The sequence below is a fragment of the Podarcis vaucheri genome (genome assembly GCF_965113315.1).
Source record: "Podarcis vaucheri genome assembly, chromosome: 16".
Lineage (NCBI taxonomy): Eukaryota > Metazoa > Chordata > Lepidosauria > Squamata > Lacertidae > Podarcis > Podarcis vaucheri.
This window is the reverse complement of record NC_138754.1, coordinates 3009590-3029350: the sequence shown is the minus strand read 5'-3', so window position 1 is coordinate 3029350 and position 19761 is coordinate 3009590. Positions and strand designations below refer to the sequence as shown.

The 19761-nt window shown below is 50.1% G+C and overlaps 1 protein-coding gene across 3 annotated transcripts in view; it reads left to right on the top strand.

Moving 5' to 3' along the window:
* Positions 1-18293, top strand: part of TUFT1 (tuftelin 1) — a 55506-nt gene extending 37213 nt beyond the window's left edge. For 2 of the 3 annotated variants that reach the window (XM_082202407.1, XM_082202409.1), the window contains exons 5-12: positions 2474-2545; positions 4209-4325; positions 6648-6776; positions 8213-8307; positions 9866-9971; positions 13168-13251; positions 14381-14484; positions 17415-18293. In XM_082202407.1, coding sequence (XP_082058533.1) covers positions 2474-2545; positions 4209-4325; positions 6648-6776; positions 8213-8307; positions 9866-9971; positions 13168-13251; positions 14381-14484; positions 17415-17478 — 771 coding nt within the window. In that variant the 3' untranslated portion in view covers positions 17479-18293. The remainder of the gene's footprint in view (positions 1-2473; positions 2546-4208; positions 4326-6647; positions 6777-8212; positions 8308-9865; positions 9972-13167; positions 13252-14380; positions 14485-17414) is intronic. The other variant, XM_082202408.1, reaches the window with a different exon arrangement.
* The last annotated feature ends 1468 nt before the right edge of the window (positions 18294-19761 follow it).

The window sequence follows — 19761 nt, the reverse complement described above, 5'->3', positions numbered from 1 at the left end:
CTTGCGAAGCAAGCCGATTGACGGATTAGTGCTATTAGCGCTATTAGCGGCTTTTAGCGGCTTATCGTCTTATCGGATCAGCTGATAAGCGGCTTAGCGGCTTAGAAAAAGGGGGGAGGGGAAAAAACCCGCAGGAACTCGCAAGACATTTTCGTCTTGCGAAGCAAGCCCATAGGAGATTCGTTTTGCGAAGCACCTCCAAAACGGAAAACTCTTTCTTCTAGCGAGTTTTCCGTCTTGCGAGGCATTCGTCTTGCGAGGCACCACTGTAGTATTTCTGAAGTTTACTGCAGCGGCTGAAGAGGCAAGCAACTTTTCAGTTGCAGCCGGAAAGGGAGGCTTGCCTCTTCAGCAATTTGGTAAAAACCTGTTGCTACCCAGTGTATTTTTCTCCCACCGGTGCACAGATTCCGTCCCAGAAAAAAAATACTTGTGCATTCTTGCTGATGCATTCTGCAAAGGGGAGTAAGGAAGGCCCTTAAGACAGGTTGCAAAAGGCAAACCTTTGTGCAGAGGAACGAACGCCTTGTTTTGCAGCTTGGCTATAGAAATCCGCTCCACCTAACTGGCACCAAAGGGTGTTTTCTCTCCCCCCCCCTTTTGCATCAAGAAGGTCGCTGACTCACGCCCGCCTTAGAAGCTCTGCCCGATCCGAGGCCCTAATTGCTTTGCTAGCTGGAAAGGATCTGTCAGGAGTTGCCTTCTGTGTTTTGTCTGCCCGTCTTGGCCCAGTTGCCTGCCTGCCACACCTCGCAGCGAGGGCCTCTCCCCGCTCTGAAGGTGTTGGCGGTTCCTTTGGCAAAGTCCCCGGCGTTTCCCAAGAGTTTTGGGAGGTCTGCAACCACAGGCAGCCTGATGGGTCTTTGCTCGGTTCCTTCAAAGATGAGAAAGTCTGAGATGGAGAGGGGTGTTTTGTTTTGTTTTTGACAATAGTGTTTATTAATTTTCAATAGACATAACAAAAAAGAAAATATGCAACAGCCCAATAGAGAAGTGAAAAAGAAGAAAAAAAGAATAACAAACTTAAAATACGTAAACAGGAAAAAAACTCAGTTAATTGATTGAAATCCATTTTCATAAACATTTTAGTTGACTTCCTCTAATCTCCTCCATCTGAATTTCCTCTTAATTTGAATGTAGCAGTTTCCAATATCATTATTTCATAAAACAATATTACAGTCGTATTCAAATTTCTTTACCTTTCTTATAGTACGTTTTCTTATTTATATATTTAAGTCTAATTTAATCCTAGGTCTGATTGGTTCTTTCAAGTGGTTACATTTCTTTAATATTAGAATATTTGTTCAAATAGTCTTTAAATTTCTTCCGGTCTTCTTGGTAGTCCTTTCTGGTCGCGGATTCTCCCGGTGAGATCAGCCAGCTCCATAAATTCCATCATCTTCATCTGCCTGAGACAGAGAGGTTAGGCTGAGCCAGAGGGGGAGCAGAGCGAGGGTTTGGCTCCGTCTTTCCTTCCAGGAATTCCAGGGCGATGTACGGGGTGTTTCTCTCCCCCAACAACAACAAAAAATCCCCGAATTTATCTCACGACAACCCTGTGAGGTCGGCCAAGCTGAGAGGTTGTGACTGGAGTCTGTGTGTGTCTGTGGCGTCGCTCAGGAAGCAGCAGCCCCCATGGACCCTGCTAGAAAAATGCAACCTGTGTTGCTGATAGAAGTATTGCGACTCATGCAACACGTTGGCACTTACCGTATTTTTTTTTGCTCTGTAAGACGCATTTTTCCCCCTCCTAAAAAGTAAGGGGAAATGTGTGTGCGTCTAATGGAGCGAATCCAGGTGGGGGGTTCTGCTCAGCGCTCCCTTTAAAGAGCCGCGTGGAGCGATTGTGCGGCTCTTGGGGGCTTTTCTCCGAGGAGGGAGGAGGGCTGGCCATCTCCCTCCTCAGGGAAAAGCCCCCAAGATGGGGCAAACACTCCACATTGCAGCATAGCTGTCAGCTTACAGATAATAAGGGACCAGCAGCCAAAATAAGGGATTTTCCAGGCACAGGTATGTTCAACTTCTTAGCCCTTCCGAGCCAAAGGCAGAAAGTCCAGCCGGCAGCCAAACGAAGCCTCAAGCGGTGGCTCCCACAGCGCAGCAACCCGGCAAAGGGGATGCTGCAAGGAAAACCACCGTCCCCTCTCTGCTGGGAAGCGCTGAGCAAAGGCGAGTCCCCAGGCAATACGGCCGATTTGATTGGCAGAAGGCATGCAAGCTCCATCCCCCAGTCGTTCTTAGACTCCTTATTGGGTGAGCAACGCAGGCCAAGCAACAATATACTTTTAAAAACTGTCCTAAAAATGACGTTACCCATCAGCTGCTAAAAGCCTGGCGATAAATACAGTTTCTTTATCTGCATGATTAAAAGAGTGTGAGAGACAACTCTGTGTGGAGTTCTGTCACGAAAGAAGTGATGTTCTGTTCCCTTTTCCCATTTTATTTAACTTTATTTGTATGTCTTCAAACACAGAAAACGCTGGACAAGCCGAACGGGATCCGTCCTCACAGAACTGCCTCATTTCGAAGCCCGTCACTATGCCAGGTCCGTGCGCGAGAGTCCGTGGCCGTGGTGGTGGTGGGGGGGACGGACGGTTGGCGTTCACAGGTGGCCTCCATGCCTGGAAGGAACTGAGGTTGGGGAGAAACTGGGCTGGTCACAAAAGGGCCGGCTTGTTCACTCGCTCTGACCTAGAGCTGAAGTTAGGGGAGAGGGGAGGCAGTGCAATGGCTAGAGCCTCAGGCCAGTGGAGTAGGGAATACTCACTCTGCCACTGGGTGATTTTGGGGGGGCCCCGACCTTGCAAGGAGAAGCCAAGGAAGTGAAAGCCCTGTCCCTTGCCTTGGAACTTCTTGCGGGGGGGGGGGGGAGATGTTAATGCAATGAATTAATGCCTTGAGCAAGGTGAATCAGCTTGCTTGTGGCTCGTTTGCACGTTATTTATTATTGCATTTATACCCCACCGTTTCTCCAAGGATCTCAAGATGGCCTATGCACCTCTCCCTTTCTCTTCACCCCCCCCACCCTCACAATAACTCTGTGAGGTAGGTTAGGCTCAGAGATGTGACCCCAGTGGGGATTTGAAGCCCAGTCCGGCACTCTAACCATTGCACCACCCTGGATGTCAGCACCAAATAGGGAGATGGGAGTCCATCGTTGGCAGTTCAGGGGTGGGGAGATCTCAGGCCTGGGGTGCCTAAATGTGCCCCTCCAGGCCTCTGTGTCTGGTCTTTGCCCAGCCACTCTGGGCGGCTCCCAATCGAGTGTTAAAAACAATACAGCATAAAATATTAAAAACTTCCCTAAACAGGGCTGCCTTCAGTTGTCTTTTAAAGATAGGATAGCTGCTTATTTCCTTCACATCTGAAGGGAGGGCGTTCCACAGGGCGGGTGCCACCACCGAGAAGGCCCTCTGCCTGGTTCCCTGTAACCTCACTTCTCGCAATGAGGGAACCGCCAGAAGGCCCTCGGAGCTGGACGTCAGTGTCCGGGCAGAACGATGGGGGTGGAGATGCTCCTTCAGGTATACTGGACCGAGGCCGTTTAGGGCTTTCAAGGTCAGCACCAACACTTTGAATTGGGCTCGGAAACGTACTGGGAGCCAATGCAGATCTCTCAGGACCAGTGTTATGTGGTCTCTGCGGCCGCTCCCAGTCATCAGTCTGGCTGCCGCGTTCTGAAAGGTATCCCCATGTAGTTCAAAGGTAGCCCAACGTAGAGCGCATTGCAATAGTCCAAGCGGGAGATAACCAGAGCATGCACCACTCTGGCGAGACAGTCTGCGGGCAGGTAGGGTCTCATCCTGCGTACCAGATGGAGCTGGTCAACAGCTGCCCTGGACACACAATTGACCTGCACCTCCATGGACAGCTGTGAGTCCAGAATGACTCCCAGGCTGCGCATCTGGTCTTTCAGGGGCACAGTTACCTCATTCAGGACCAAGGAATCCCCCACACCCGCCTGCCTCCTGTCCCCCAAAAACAGTACTTCTGTCTTGTCAGGATTCAACCTCAATCTGTTGAGAGAGAGCGAAGTAGGAAACTAACCTATCATTAAAAAAACCCATCCCCTTTCATTGCTCCACCCACTCTTGTTTCTGGCCCCGCCCACTGCTGGTGTGCGGCCCTTGGGAGGCTGCCCCCAAATGGGAAAGTGGCCCTCCGGCCGAAAAAGGTCCCCCTTGCTTATAAACCTTACCTCCCTTCAGGATGAGCCGACGTACCCCGGAGAAGACATCTCGATAATGCGGGAAACCACCAAGAAACTGTTCACGAAACTTCAAGAGGCCGAGAAGCGCCACCAGTCGGACAGAGCTGCCTATGAGGTCAGAACGCAAGAAATGCCCGCTGGATCAGGCCAGCGGTTCCCAAACTTTTATGGGGGGGGCACCGCTCCCTTGGTTCCATAAGCGCATCCCCAGGATCCGCAACCTTAACCTACAAAAATCATGATTATGTGGTTTTTAGCTGCACTACTATAAGGGAATATGAAAAATGGATTACGAATAGGTAAAAATTTAATGTCACAATATTTTAAGATTAAAAACTAGGATAAACAAAGAGGGGAAGGATTTGCTGAACTAACAAACTGAACTGGAATACAGAAAAGGGAGGCGTGAGGAGGTCCGGGAAACAAGCTAATGAAAAATAAGTAATGGAAAGATTGAGCTGTTTTTAACTATTTTTATTTTGTATTTTTCTTTTTTCATTTTGTAATATTTTGAAAATCTCAATAAATATCTTTAAAAAAACAACAAAAATCATGATTCAAAACTGCAGTTTGAGGGACCCGCTTGGGAAGATCGTAACACAATAACATTCAAAGCGGTCGCAATCAGTTGCACATTCTTCAAAATCCAGTTCAGACAGTTTAGCTTGACTAATGCAACAAAGCTGACGAACTTGATCCAGGGATAGCGGCTTTTCAAAGTCTGACCATCATTTACACCTCCAGCACCCCTGTGTAGGGCTGGCTTTCAGCGTTGGCTTTCACCAGCTAAACATTGCGATATACAGTGGTACCTCTGGATGCAAACGGGATCTGTTCCGGAGCCCCGTTCACACCTGAAGAGAACACGACCCGCATCTGCGCGGGTCGTGATTGGCCGCTTCTACACATGCGTCGAGCAGCGAAACCTGGAAGTAACACGTTCTGTTACTTCTGGGTCGCCGCAGAGCACAAAACTCTCAAGCTCAACTTTAACCTGAGGTATGACTGTAGAGTTCTGCCTTGGCTCCCAGACGCCCTGGAACTTGGGTGTTTCGGCTCCCGGACGATTGAAACCTGGAAGCGAGCGTTCTGGTTTTCGAACGTTCTTTTGGAACCTGAACCTCTTGACGGGGCTTCCTGCAGCCAATCAGAATTTTCAAACGCTTTGGAAGTCGAATGGCCTTCTGGAATGGATTCCGTTCAGCTTCCAAGGCACGACTGTACTGATATATCATGCTGTCTGAAATAAGGATGGAGCTATTAGGGACGCGGGTGGCGCTGTGGGTTAAACCACCAAGCCTAGGACTTGCCGATCAGAAGGTCGGCGGTTTGAATCCCCGCCACGGGGTGAGCTCCCGTTGCTCGGTCCCTGCTCCTGCCAACCTAGCAGTTCAAAAGCACATCAAAGTGCAAGTAGATAAATAGATACCACTCCAGCAGGAAGGTAAACTGCGTTTCTGTGCGCTGCTCTGGTTTCGCCAGAAGTGGCTTAGTCCTGCTGGCCACATGACCTGGAAAAACTGTCTGCGGACAAACGTCGGCTCCCTCGGCCAGTAAAGCCAGATGAGCACCGCAACCCCAGAGTCGTCCGCGACTGGACCTAATGGTCAGGGGTCCCTTTACCTTTATGCAGAGCATTGGCTGGCTTCATGGTTTCCCCCGCATCCCACACAACAGAGACACACATCACCCCCCCCCGAACCCTGCTAGGTAATCTCCCCCCTCCCCCAGGAGTGGTACTGTCCACTTTGACAACTGCTGATCTGGCCCAATTTCCAACACCCGGGAGGCCCGTGGCTTTGCATCCTCGACCGGGGTTGCAAGGACTACCCTTTCTGAGGCTGTGCTGCCAGTTGAATGAGATGCTTGAGCTGTGGGCCAGGGAAGGGGTCCTTCGTCATGGCCTCCAAATAATAATAATAATTATTATTATTATTATTATTATTATTATTATTATTATTATTATTATTTATTTATACCCCGCCCATCTGGCTGAGTTTCCCCAGCCACTGTGGGCAGCTCCCAATCAAGTGTTAAAAACAGTACAGTGTTAAACATTAAAAACTTCCCTGAACAGGGCTGCCTTCAGATGTCTTTTAAAGAGAAGATAGCTGCTTATTTCCTTGTCATCTGATGGGAGGGCGTTCCACAGGGCGGGTGCCACCACCAAGAAGGCCCTCTGCCTGGTTCCCTGTAACCTCACTTCTCGCAGTAAGAGAACTGCCAGAAGGCCCTTGGCGCTGGATCTCAGTGTCCGGGCAGAACGATGGGGGTGGAGACGCTCCTTCAGGTATACAGGACCGAGGCCGTTTAGGGTTGATGATGGTATGATGATGGTTGCCAGGCTTTTGGGGTGAACAGTGCAGTTTCGCTAGCCGTGTGTGTGTGAAACGGTCAACATGCATGCAAAAGTGCCCCCTCTCCCCTCTTCTTGCAGACGTCCATTTCCCATTATCGGAGGGAAGCTGAACATTCGGGAGCAGCTCTCCGAAGGGCGGAGCTGGACTTGGAAGAGAAGGATTTGAAGCTGGAGGAGCTGCAGAGACTCCTGACGGGGATGGAGAAGGTACTCGCCTGACGGAAGACGCCGGCGGTTGTCCGCAGGGCAGATTGGCGCAGCGAAAGCCGTTGTGCCGCTGGGCAAAAATTGAGGGAGAGTGCAAATTCGCTTGGTTTGGTGATGCAGCTAATTGTACCTTTTTGTTTAATTTAATTCAGAACCCTCTTTCCTTTAGTTGTCTTTTATTTGGAGTGGCCCTTGCAAGCGGAAGATGGCATTAAAAACAGTCTAGCAAACATATCAGAGACCAAACAATTCTTTAGACCCTGGAAAGGAGTAGCCGTAGACCAGAATGCCTTTTAAAATAAATAAATAAATAAATAAATAAATAAATAAATAAATAAATAAATGTAATGATACCATTCAACCAAAAACGTGCTGGTTTACAGCTTAAAAGACTAGGACTAGCCGCCTGAGAAACAGTTTCTATCCAAATGCGATTTTGGTTTTAAACGCAGTGTAAGGGGTCTCTAGGGGGACTCGGGTGGCGCTGTGGGTTAAGCCACTGAGCCTAGGACTTGCCGATCAGAAGGTCGGCGGTTCGAATCCCTGTGACGGGGTGAGCTCCCGTTGCTCAGTCCCTGCTCCTGCCAACCTAGCAGTTCAAAAGCACGTCAAAGTGCAAGTAGATAAATAGGTACCGCTCCGGCGGGAAGGTAAACGGCGTTTCTGTGCGCTGCTCTGGTTCGCCAGAAGCGGCTTAGTCATGCTGGCCACATGACCCGGAAGCTGTACGCCGGCTCCCTCGGCCAGTAAAGCAAGATGAGCGTCACAACCCCAGAGTCGGCCACGACTGGACCTAATGGTCAGGGGTCCCTTTATGTTTACCTAAGGGGTCTCTATGGAAGTGTATTGTATTTTTAAAATGGGGTATCAGGTTTTTAGGGGGCTAACCAGGTTGGGATAGCATGCTTGTTGGTTTTGAATGTCTTGTGTAGATTTTTTCCCCCTTCCAATTTCGTAGTTCTGTATGGGGCAATGACAATAAAGATTATCGTATCGTAAACCAACATTTCCCATCCTTGCGCCTCCAGCTGTTTTAGGACTACAACTCCCATCATCCCTAGCTAGCAAGACTGATGGTCAGGGACAATGGGAATGGGAGTCCAAAAAATAGGCGGAGACCCAAGGCTGGGAAACACTGGCTTAGAGTACCCACACCTGCTCAAGATGGGAATCTAAGAAGAACTGTTGCCTTTTCATCCTCTGTGAATCTGCCCCGTCCTCTTTTAAAGACATTCAAGTTGGCAGGCGTCGCTCCCTCCAGTGAGAGCAAATTATGTGCGTACTGTGGGTCAGGAATACTGCCCAGCCCCACGGTGTTCTCCGTTCTTCCCCTCCCTAGGTGTAGCTTTTTGGGTTTTTTTGCAAGGCCTGCTGTCGGATCTGAGAGCCTCGCGGCAGACACCTTAACCCTGCTTGCCCTTCTCTCCCCGTTGCAGGAGCACAAAACTCTGCTACAGAAGATGAGAGACGACGAGTCTGAGCTGGAGCAGCTGCGCAGCGTCGAGAAGGACAAAGTTGCCGAGCAGGAAAGGTGAGAGGCTTCAGCCCCAGGCGTGGTGGATCTGTGGGGCTGGGGACTTGTGTCTGACTTGCGTCCAATAAGGTTTTGCGACGGATAGCACAGAACAGGGTGTGGGGTGGGAGGAGAGATAATAAGCAGCTCCCCATTTGCATACAGGTTACATTCCGAGGCGCAACACGTTTAAGTGAAATCACATATATTGGAACACCATTGGGAAAACCGCCAAACACCCTCCAAACTTCTGGAAAACCCTTAAAAGAAATATACACCAAACTCCACTGTGATCACTTCTTGCTCAAACTCCCAACGCTCCACAGGCCTCAAAGTTCAGTGCTGGGATTGCTAGATGCTATTTTTGAGTCATTTTTAATAATAATAATAAAAAATTTTATTTATACCCCTCTCTCCCCAGCCAGAGCTGGGCTCAGGGTGGCTAACACCAGTAAAATTACAATAAAAACATAATAGGGGAAAAACAACAACAAAACAATTTAAAATACAGGTTAAAATGCAATTTAAAATGCAGCCTCATTTTAAAAGTAGCCCAATGGTCAAAACCAAAAGGGGAGGGAAAACATAATGGTCAGAAGTGAGTCCAAACCAAAGGCCAGGCGGAACAGCTCCGTCTTGCAGGCCCTGCGGAAAGATGTCAAGTCCCGCAGGGCCCTGGTCTCTTGGGACATAGCGTTCCACCAGATTGGGGCCAGTACTGAAAAGGCCCTGGCCCTAGTTGAGACCAATCTAACCACTTTGCGACTTGGGACCTCCAAAGTGTTGTGATTTTGCCGTTTTAGTGCTCTTTCGGGGCTGTTTTCACCCCTTTTTATTCCGCGTCTGAGTTCGCAGCGATGCACGCGTGTGCCCCGAGAGCTCGTAAATGGGGAGTTGCCCATGCAGCCGCTTTTCTTTTTTTTATTCAAAATTATAACAAGACATATTATCCAAAAACATATCATCCTTGTTCCCCCCCCATTTCCCCTCCCTCCCCCCCCCACAACCCGCCCCCCGACTTCCCTCAGTTCCAGTCTTTGGTTTCTCTAAGAATGCTGTTTTCTGCATGTTACAAAGTTCTATAGATTCTCAAACTATTTAGCTGATTATTATCAATAAAAAGTTTGTGAATGTTTATTCAAAACCTGCCAAGGAGTCCAGTTCACTTTGTTGCGTCTTCAGATACTTTGTAAAGGCTTCCCATTCATCCTTAAAGTCACAGTTATCCTTCTCCCATAGCTTATATGTCAGTTTTGCCAGTTCTGCATAATCCATCAGTTTCTCTTGCCATGATTCTTTAGTTGGGGTTTCTTCAGTCTTCCATCCTTGTGCTACCAGAACTCTCGCGGCCGTTGTCGCATACATGAAGATGTTTTTCAACTTTTTTGGCAGGTCTTTCCTTACAATCCCCAACAAAAATGCCTCGGGTTTTTTAACAAATGTTAAAGGGAACATTTTCTTCAGTCCGTGCAGCCGCTTTCCAAGCTGGAACGAAAAGCGGGATCTTACGGAACTGGCTTTTGCATAACCTGCGGCCTCTTTCTCCTCCTCTTCTTCTTCGTCCTCCTGCTCTCAGGTCGGCCAAACTGGAGAAGGAAGTTGCCACTTTGCGAGAGAAGATCCACCACTTGGACGACATGCTCAAAAGCCAGCAGAGGAAGGTCCGGCAGATGATTGAGCAGGTGGGTGCTGGCATGGAGCGTTTTGGGGGTCTTGTCCCCTCCCTGAGTTTGGGGTTACGCAAAGTAATAGTGCCCCTGTATTCTGCTCTGGTCAGACCTCACCTGGAGTACTGTGTCCAGTTCTGGGCACCACAATTCAAGAAGGACACTGACAAACTGGAACGTGTCCAGAGGAGGGCAACCAAAATGGTCAAAGGCCTGGAAACGATGCCTTATGAGGAACGGCTAAGGGAGCTGGGCATGTTTAGCCTGGAGAAGAGGAGGTTAAGGGGTGATATGATAGCCATGTTCAAATATAGAAAAGGATGTCACATAGAGGAGGGAGAAAGGTTGTTTTCTGCTGCTCCGGAGAAGCGGACACGGAGCAATGGATCCCAACTACAAGAAAGAAGATTCCACCTAAACATTAGGAAGAACTTCCTGACAGTAAGAGCTGTTCGACAGTGGAATTTGCTGCCAAGGAGTGTGGTGGAGTCTCCTACTTTGGAGGTCTTTAAGCAGAGGCTTGACATCCATATGTCAGGAGTGCTCTGATGGTGTTTCCTGCTTGGCAGGGGGTTGGACTCGATGGCCCTTGGGGTCTCTTCCAACTCTAGGATTCTATGATTCTAACCTGCTTCTTTCTCCTTCCTCCACTCTTACCTCTCCGCTTGCCGGCAGCGTGACATCCTCCTGTCTCCAGAGATAATGTTGTGCTAGACCCGAGCGTAATACAAAGAGCAGGATGAATCCAGCATCCTTGTTCCCCCTCTGCTCTCAGCCAACTCCCTCCCTGCCTGGCTTCCTACTTAACAACCAGTACGAGCGATGGCCCTGCCTGTTCGCTTCCTCCTCACCCTTTGTCACGGTCCGGTTCACGGGCGATCGAAATCCCAGCTGGGGACGTCAGGACCGGGGGCAAGATGGGGTGGGAGCAGGAATGGGGGGTCCAGAAGCCAGGAGTCAAGAAGCCCAAGAGTCCGAGGGTCAAGAGGCAAGGAGTCGCGAAGTCAGGGGTCCGAGGGTCAGGAAGCAAGGAGTCACGAAGTCAGGGGTCCGAGGGTCAAGAGGCAAGGAGTCGCGAAGTCAGGGGTCCGAGGGTCAAGAAGCGAGGAGTCACAAAGTCAGGGTCCGAGGATCAAGAAGCAGGGAGTCAAGAAGCCGAGGTTCAAGAATCAGGAAGCAAGAAACCCAAGGCAGAAACGTGCTGCTGTGGCAAAGAGCCGAAGCAAAGTGCTGACCTTATATCCCTTCCTGGCTTTTGCCATGAAGTGCTGTGAGTTACCAAGCAGCCTCACCTGTGCAGCCACGCCTTGCCTCTTCAGAACAAACTTAGGAAGGCCCCAGTCCTGCAAAGACCTATTGGTCACAGGGCCTGGCTCCTGCATGCACTCCTGACACCCTTGGTCTCAACATTGTCCCTTGTAGAACTTGGCTGGTAGGAGGAAGAAGGGGGGTGGAGTAGAGGAAGTTGGCCCCGCCTCCTGTTGACACTGGCTCCACCCCATTGACACAGGCTCCACCCCTTTGGCTCTGGCTCCACCTCCCATTGGGATTCTTTCTCTGCCTTCTTCCCCACCAGTCCCAATCGGCTCCAGGCTGTCACTGGGAGTAACCCCAAAAGAGCATTTTTGCGTATCTGCTCTTACCTATTTTACTCCGGAGAGTTTATATGTCACTTGAATGTCAAAAAGCTCATTGGACCGCAAAGCAGATTACGGAGAGAATAAAGCAAGGGAATTACCTGTTTTTCAAAAACCTGTCGAACAATTGTTTAAAACCTTCAAAAAAAAAATAAAAATGAAGAGCTATAAAAAGCCATATTAAAACACACGTCAGTGCTCTGCGTGTCTGGATAGGCTTGTCTTCGTTCATTTGTAAGTCTAGACGGTGAAAGTGAGCTAACAGCCAAACATAACAGAAACCAGATGGTAAGATTAACAAATAAAAAAGAGAGAGTCTCTCCGCCTTTAAAACCAGCCTTGTGTGTATCTCCCTGACTTGGGAAAGAGTTAAATCTTAAGCCCTGTGCCAATTATTTTGGCTTCTGTTTGATTTAAAACTGACCTCCCAGCTTTTGAGTGACTCAGACCTCAAAAGGACTCCTGTAACTAAGCCCTTTTCATGGAGGTGTCTGGGGCTGATGCAGTAAAGATTCATTCTCTCTCTCTCTCTCTGAAAGTTCTGCAAATCGGCAGAGGATTAGGGATTCAAACTTAAAATTGTGTTAGAAAAACCTACCTAAACGAACTCCATGCAGCTGAGAGACCAGCAGCTTTTGGAGCCTCCCAGCTGATCGTTAGAACAACTTTGCAACTTACGGGCTTGAGTTTCCTTCTTTCCTCTTCCCTCCCAATCGGTTTTCCTTGTGTGCTGCGACTTTTTAGATTGTAAGCCTATGGGGAGGAGCTGTTGCGTTTTTAAAATGATTTATAAGCTGCTCTAGGAGCCCGATTAATCAGGCAGCATGCATTAACTGCAGAGAGAGAGAATTCTGTGTCATTGGTGGTAGTGGATTACAGCTGCATTCCTGACCCTTGACCCTGTGGGCTGCTGGGAGTTGAAGTCCAGCAACATCGGGAGCTTCCTGCAAATTCCTCACCCCTCCTTTGACAGCTGTGGCCCCACATCATGGGAGTTGAAGTTTGATGTTGCACCTTTGCTTTGAGATCTGTCTGTCTCTCTCCCACCTTCCCCATGAATACAGGTCCCATTTTCTCTGGGGGTAGGGGGTGCTAGTTTTAAACCCCTGGTGCAACTTAAAAGGTAAAGGGACCCCTGACCGTTAGGTCCAGTCGTGGCTGACTCTGGGGGTTGCGGCGCTCATCTCGCTTTACTGGCCGAGGGAGCCGGTGTACAGCTTCTGGGTCATGTGGCCAGCAGGACTAAGCCGCTTCTGGCGAACCAGAGCAGCGCACGGAAACACTGTTTACCTTCCCGCCAGAGCAGTACCTATTTATCTACTTGCACTTTGACGTGCTTTCGAACTGCAAGGTTGGCAGGAGCAGGGACCGAGCAACGGGAGCTCACCCCATCGCGGGGATTCGAACCGCCGACCTTCTGATCAGCAAGTCCTAGGCTCTGTGGTTCAACCCACAGCGCCACCCGCGTCCCTGGTGCAACTTACCTGGGCCATTTTGGGGCATGTTTGCAGCTAGCTTCTCCTTTTCTGGAGACTCCCGGGCTGTTCATTTCTAACAATCCTCCTTCTCCACAGCTTCAAAACTCCAAGACCGTGATTCAGTCCAAAGACACAATCATCCAGGAACTCAAAGAACGTGTGGCCTACCTGGAGGCAGAGGTAGGCAGCCATTTTTATTAAAGTTCCTAATCCTGTTGCCTGCAAGATGTTGACATTAAAGGGCCGAGGTTTTCTCATGAGTTGTTCTTCTATGCATCGAGTGGGGCTAACATTGGCTGCAAACCCATATAGTCCCCTTTTAGAGCCATCCAGCGCAGTCCCCTGTCAGCTCACCTTGTGATCATATTTCTCCCTATGATGTTTGTGCATATGGCTGCAGATTATTACAGTTTTATCCAACGTTAGTCCTACTCGGACTCATTGAAATCAACATGCCTAGCTTAGGTCTGCTAATTTCGGCGGAGGTCTACGCTGAGTAGGGCACCAGTCCTGAAGCCCACATTTTGAATGTGCTCCTTACGTACGAAATGCTCTTTTAAAAACGTAAAATGCACCGCTAATAATTCTCAGTGCATTCACCTGCAAAAACCAGGCATGACGTACACAGCCTTAAAAATACCCTGGTTTTTGCATGTGCTTTAAGGCTGCGTACACACCCTTAAAAACACCTATTTTTGCACATGCTTTCCCATTGTGAAATCTGGAGAAAATGCGTAATCCAATTTTGGGGTGGGGTGTTTGCATTTCGATTTTGCAAGTTGGTGGTGAAAGACTAAGCACATTCCTTGCCCCAGAAGAGCGCTTGGCTCAGCTGCCCCCTGGTGGGGCGTTTGTGGTGCTACGGGAATGCCGGCCGGGTCCAGAGCGGAGTCTTGCAACCTGACTCCAGGTGTGTTGAAAGGACACACACAGGCACGAAATTGACTTGCAAGTGGGACTGCTGTCCCTCCCCGCCAAAATGAGCATCAAAGCAGAGGAAATGGCGCCATCAAAGAGACATTTAATGCACATTTTGCCAGTTTCTGCCAAATGCGTAGTTTTTCTCTTGGCACGTCCCGGCCATGATGCTTTGCTCCCGTTACTGAAATGCCGTTTGTTCTTCCAGTGGTTCAGGCCATGTTCTGTCTGCCTCCCTTTTTCCCGAGCGAAATGTTGCTGGTTTAATGAACATGCCCCCTTTTTTAAATATGGTTTTAGAGCTGGAAGCCCCCCACCCCCAGTTCGTTTAGACCAGCCCCCTGGAAATCAGTGAAATCATCCCTTTCACTCTCGTGTTTTCTCCCTTCAGAACCTCGAGATGCACGACCGCATGGAGCACCTCATTGAGAAACAGGCCCAGAGCGCCGGGGTCCACAATGCAAGGCCCCGCTCCAAATCAGAGTACGTCAGCAGGTGAGCGGCTGGGAGAGGGGGCGGGGAGGAGGGGTTGCCCCCTGCCCTGTAGGGGCAGTGGCAGCCGGCCTGGGATGGAATAATAATAATAATAATAATAATAATAATAATAATAATAAATTGATTTGTATCCTGCCCTCCCTGGCCAAAGCTGGGCTCAGAGCGGCTAACATCATATAAATAAGACAATATGCATAATACAATATACAATATGCAAATAAAATAACATTCAACATTCATTAGAATACAGTGGTACCTTAGGTTACAGACGCTTCAGGTTACAGACTCTGCTAACACAGAAATAGTACCTCGGGTTAAGAACTTTGCTTCAGGGTGAGAACAGAAATTGCGCGGTGGCAGCGGGAGGCCCCATTAGCTAAAGTGGTACCTCAGGTTAAGTACGGACCTCCAGATCGAATTAAGTTCTTAACCCGAGGTACCACTGTACTATTAAATATCAGCACCTCAAGATTAAACAGAAATCCACTCTTAACAGTTACAATAAGTAATTCCCCAACTCCAGTCAATACAACAACAGCAAGCCACAGTGCACAACATAATGCAATGAGAAGCAGAGACTGGAGGGTGGGGCAAGGCAGGTGGAAAGAGGCCTTGCCTGGTGGGGTCTCGCCCCTCAACTCCTACACTCCCTGAGCCATGAGCCCCTTTGGTGCACCCCCTTCTCTTCCTCCTCCCCAAAGCAACTTACATGTTCCTAAAATGTGAATAGCTTAACACGCCTTCAAAGCGATGGGCCAGAATACCTAGGAAGTGCTCGTCCGCATATTCAGTTCACTGCAAAAAGGGACAAGTCCTACCCACTCACTGCAGAACAGGCCAGGAACAACAACAACAACAACAACAATTTATTAATTTATTAATTTATTAATTTATTAATTTATTAATTTATTAATTTATTAATTTATTATTATTTATACAGCACCCATCTGGCTGAGTTTCCCTCGCCACTCTGGGCGGCTCCCAATCGAGTGTCAAAAACAATACACCATTAAATATTAAAAATTTCCCTAAACAGGGCCGCCTTCAGATGTTTTTTAAAAAGAATATAGCTGCTTATTTCCTTCACATCTGGTGGGAGGGCATTCCACAGGGTGGGTGCCACAACCGAGAAGGCCCCCTGCCTAGTTCCCTGTAACCTCGCTTCTCAGTATGAGGGAACTGCTGGAAGGCCCTTGGAGCTGGACGTCAGTGTCTGGGCTGAATGATGGAGATGGAGATGCTCCTTCAGGTATACTGGACTGAGGCCGTTTAGGGCTTTCAAGGCCAGCACCAACACTTTCAATTGTGCTCGGAAACGTACTGGGAGCCAATGTAGGTCTTTCAAGACCGGTGTTATATGGTCTCGGCGGCTGCTCCCAGTCACCAGTCTAGCTGCCGCATTCTGGATTAGTTGCAGTTTCCGGGTCACCTTCAAAGGTAGCCCCACGTAGAGCGCATTGCAGTAGTCCAAGCGGGAGATAACCAGAGCATGCACCACTCTGGCCAGACAGTCTGCAGGCAGGGAGGGTCTCAGCCTGTAGACCTTGGAAGGGGCGTGGCTCACGGGGGGGGGGGGAACCAGAATGTCCCCAGCATCTCCCGTTAGGGCCAGGGAACGGACTCTTGCCTGAAACCCTGAAGAGGCGCTGCCAATCAGTGTCGACGATGGTGAGCAGATTGGCAGGGCAGCTTCCTGTTTTCCTCTTTGAACCCTTGATTCAAAACCATGGGGACTGGGATCTTGACATTCCCCAAGTGAAGGTACGCAGGCAGCAACCTCCAAGTAGGCCCATGTGAGCGAGAGGTCATCCTTTGGTTGGCATGCAGCCAAGAAAACGGGGGCAATTGGCATGCCCCCAGCTGGCTCCAGCCCAGCGGCCGGTGTGCCAGGCGAACTCCAGTCCTTGGGGCTGCATGAATCTGTGACCCGAGGGCACGCAGTTTGTTCAGCACACCGTATTTTTCGCTCTATAAGACGCACTTTTCCCCTCCTAAAAAGTAAGGGGAAATGTGTGTGCGTCTTATGGAGCGAATGCAGGCTGTGCAGCTTTCGCTGAAGCCAGGAGAGCAAGAGGGATCGATCCCTCTTGCTCTCCTGGCTTCGCTTCGCTGGAGAGCCGCTGCACAGTTTTCCCTCTCTGCGCAGCGCCCCTTCAGCGAAGTGGGAGGAGAAACGGAGCCCCTTCCGTTTCTCCTCCCGCTTTGCTGGAGAGGTGCTGAGCAGAGAGGGAGAGAACATTTTTTTTTCTTGTTCTCCTCCTCTAAAACTAGGTGCATCTTATAGAGCAAAAAATACGGTAAGGTAAAGGGACCCCTGACCATTAGGTCCAGTCGTGGCCGACTCTGGGGTTGCAGCACTCATCTCGCTTTATTGGCTGAGGGAGCCGGCGTACAGCTTCCGGGTCATGTGGCCAGCAGGACTAAGCCGCTTCTGGCGAACCAGAGCAGCACATGGAAACGCCGTTTACCTTCCCGCTGGAGCGGTACCTATTTCTCTACTTGCACTTTGACGTGCTTTCGAACTGCTAGGTTGGCAGGAGCAGGGACCGAGCAACGGGAGCTCACCCTGTCGTGGGGATTTGAACTGCCGACCTTCTGATCGGCAAGTCCTAGGCCCTGTGGTTTAACCCATAGCGCCAACCGCATCCCTAGCACCACCCGCGTCCCTTTTTAAAATACGGTACATCAGGACAAAAGGAAACATGTCTGATCTCCTCCGTGTCCAAAGCAAGACAGCTAAAGCAAAAGCTATACACAAACTTCCCAGCAAGCTGTGCTGGAGTGTAAACAGGCATGTGACACACAGCAATCATTCCTGCTCCTTAAGGTGGAACGGAATATCCCAACACCTTTACCTCCACGTTTCCTAATGTCGGCTTATTCTCTAATATCTCTCTCCCTTCCCTTTGTCTTCTTTCTCTCTCCTGCAGCAAACGGCTCACCAAGTCTCCAGGCCCCAAACCTTTGCCTCTCATCCGAGTGCTGGAAACATGAACTCAAACCCCTCTCCTCCGCTCCCTGCTCCCCGGAAAAGGAACCCTCTGCAAACTCGCCGGGCCCTTAGTCCATCGCCAGCTGCTTCGCCTTTGCTGCTCGCTCCCCAGAGGCAACCCAACTCCCTTGTAGCGTGCGGTGGGACTGTCTGGGGAGCCCCATCTGCCCAGCAGCACGGCCTGCTTGAAGCTGCAAAAAAGAAAAAAAAGGAGGATTTTCTGAAAAGGGTTTGATCGGGACGGGACGCGAGGACGTTTGAAGGCCAAAAGGACGCTTTTGCCCCACCCAAAGGCCGCAAGAAGGAACCTTTGCAGTCCTTGCAATTGATCTGTAAGGCTGGTCCCTTTTTGGAAAGAAAGTGCCTTTTTAGTAATTATATATATATAATTATATATGTCATGTATATATATGGCTATTAGCTCCGTCCAGTGCTAGGAAGTTTAGTTTTTATCCCAGCGCTAGGAAGTTCAGTTTGTATGCCCATCAAGGGTTACTTTCAGATTATTAATAACAGTGTAAAGGCGCATTGGGTTTGACAAAGTTGAGGAGGAAAGATGTGTTCTGGTTTCTTGCCTCTTCTCGCCTCCGAAAGAATATGTCTCTCCAACTGCCCATCCACCTCTCAGGCAGAGAGTGAACTTCTCCCGTCAAACTCAGCCTAGCCCCCTAGAGAACAGAGATTACCCCATGTCTGCATTTAACCCTGTCGGTTGGCCGCGCAGCACCGTGGCAGAATGTAGAGGATCGACTCGTATCATGTAATCTAGCATTGTGTGAATGTAGAAATAAATACTGAGTTGAGTGTTTAAAAAAAAGAGGAGGTGTTTCATATGCATTAAGCAGGGGTCAGCAAACTTTTTCAGCAGGGGGCCAGTCCCCTGTCCCTCAGATCTTGTGGGTGGCTGGACTATGTTTTGCTGGGAAAAGTGAAGAGATTCCTATGCCCCACAAACAACCCAGAGATGCATTTTAAATAAAAGGGCACATTCTACTCATGTAAAAACACGCTGATTCCTGGACTGTCCGCAAGCTGGATTTAGAAGGCGATTGGGCTGGATCTGGCCCTCCGGACCTTAGTTTGCCTAGGTAAAGGGACCCCTGACCGTTCAGTTGCGGAGGACTCGGGGGTTGCGGCGCTCATATCGCTTTATTGGCCGAGGGAGCCAGTGTTTGTCCGCAGACATGTGGCCAGCATGACAGAGCTGCTTCTGGCGAACCAGAGCAGCGCACAGAAACGCCGTTTACCTTCCTGCCGGAGTGGTACCTACCGTATTTTGCGCCCCATAAGACGCTCCGGCCCATAAGACGCACCTAGTTTCTTTGGGGGGAAATAAAGGGAAAAAAATTATTTCCCCCCCCAGGTGCGGGGCTGGAAGAACCAGGTCGGGGAACAGTGGGAAGGCACGCACTGCCTCCCCGCTGTCCCCCGAGCTTGTGGGACTGGCGATGGGGAGAAGTGCACCAGTCCCGGGAGGGCAGGCAGCTCTGTGCCGCCATCCCGAGCGGGGCGGGACTTAGCGCCCCGCTCGGGATGGCGGCGCAGAGCTGCGCTGGTCCCAGGACCGCAGGCAGCTCTGCACGGCCACCGGGAGCGGGGCGGAGCTTCTCCCTCGGCTCCCGGTGGCCGGGCAGAGCTGCGCTGGTCCCGGGACTGCAGGCAGCTCTGCGCAACCCTCAGAGCCGGTCTCCCGAGGGTTGCGCAGAGCTTCCTGAAGCCTGGAGAGCGAGAGGGGTGGGTGTGCACTGACCCCTCTCACTCTCCAGGCTTCAGCAAAAGCCTGCATTCGCCCCATAGGACACACACACATTTCCCCTTCATTTTTGGAGGGGGAAAAGTGCGTCTTATGGGGCGAAAAATACGGTATTTATCTACTTGCACTTTGACGTGCTTTTGAACTGCTCGGTTGGCAGGCGCAGGGCCAGAGCAACGGGAACTCACCCTGTCGTGGGGATTCGAACCGCCAGTCTTCTGATTGGCAAGCCCAAGAGGCTCAGTGGTTTAGACCACAGTGCCACCCACGTCCTTTGAGTTTGCCCTCCCATGCATTAAAGCAAGGGTGGCTTGCTTTGAGTCTGCTTCTAAAAAAGATCTTTGCAGCCTGCTATCGGTTGATAAACTTTGCAGCTCCAAGGGGTTTGACCCCCATCCCTTGGAGAAAGCTCCTTGGTGCGCGCGCACCTGCTTTTGAGAACGTTAGGAGTCGCCTCTTGGCTGGGTCAGAACAAAGGCTACTGCATCTGGATTCATTTTGCAAAAGTTGGGGTCTGCCTGCCGGAAACTTT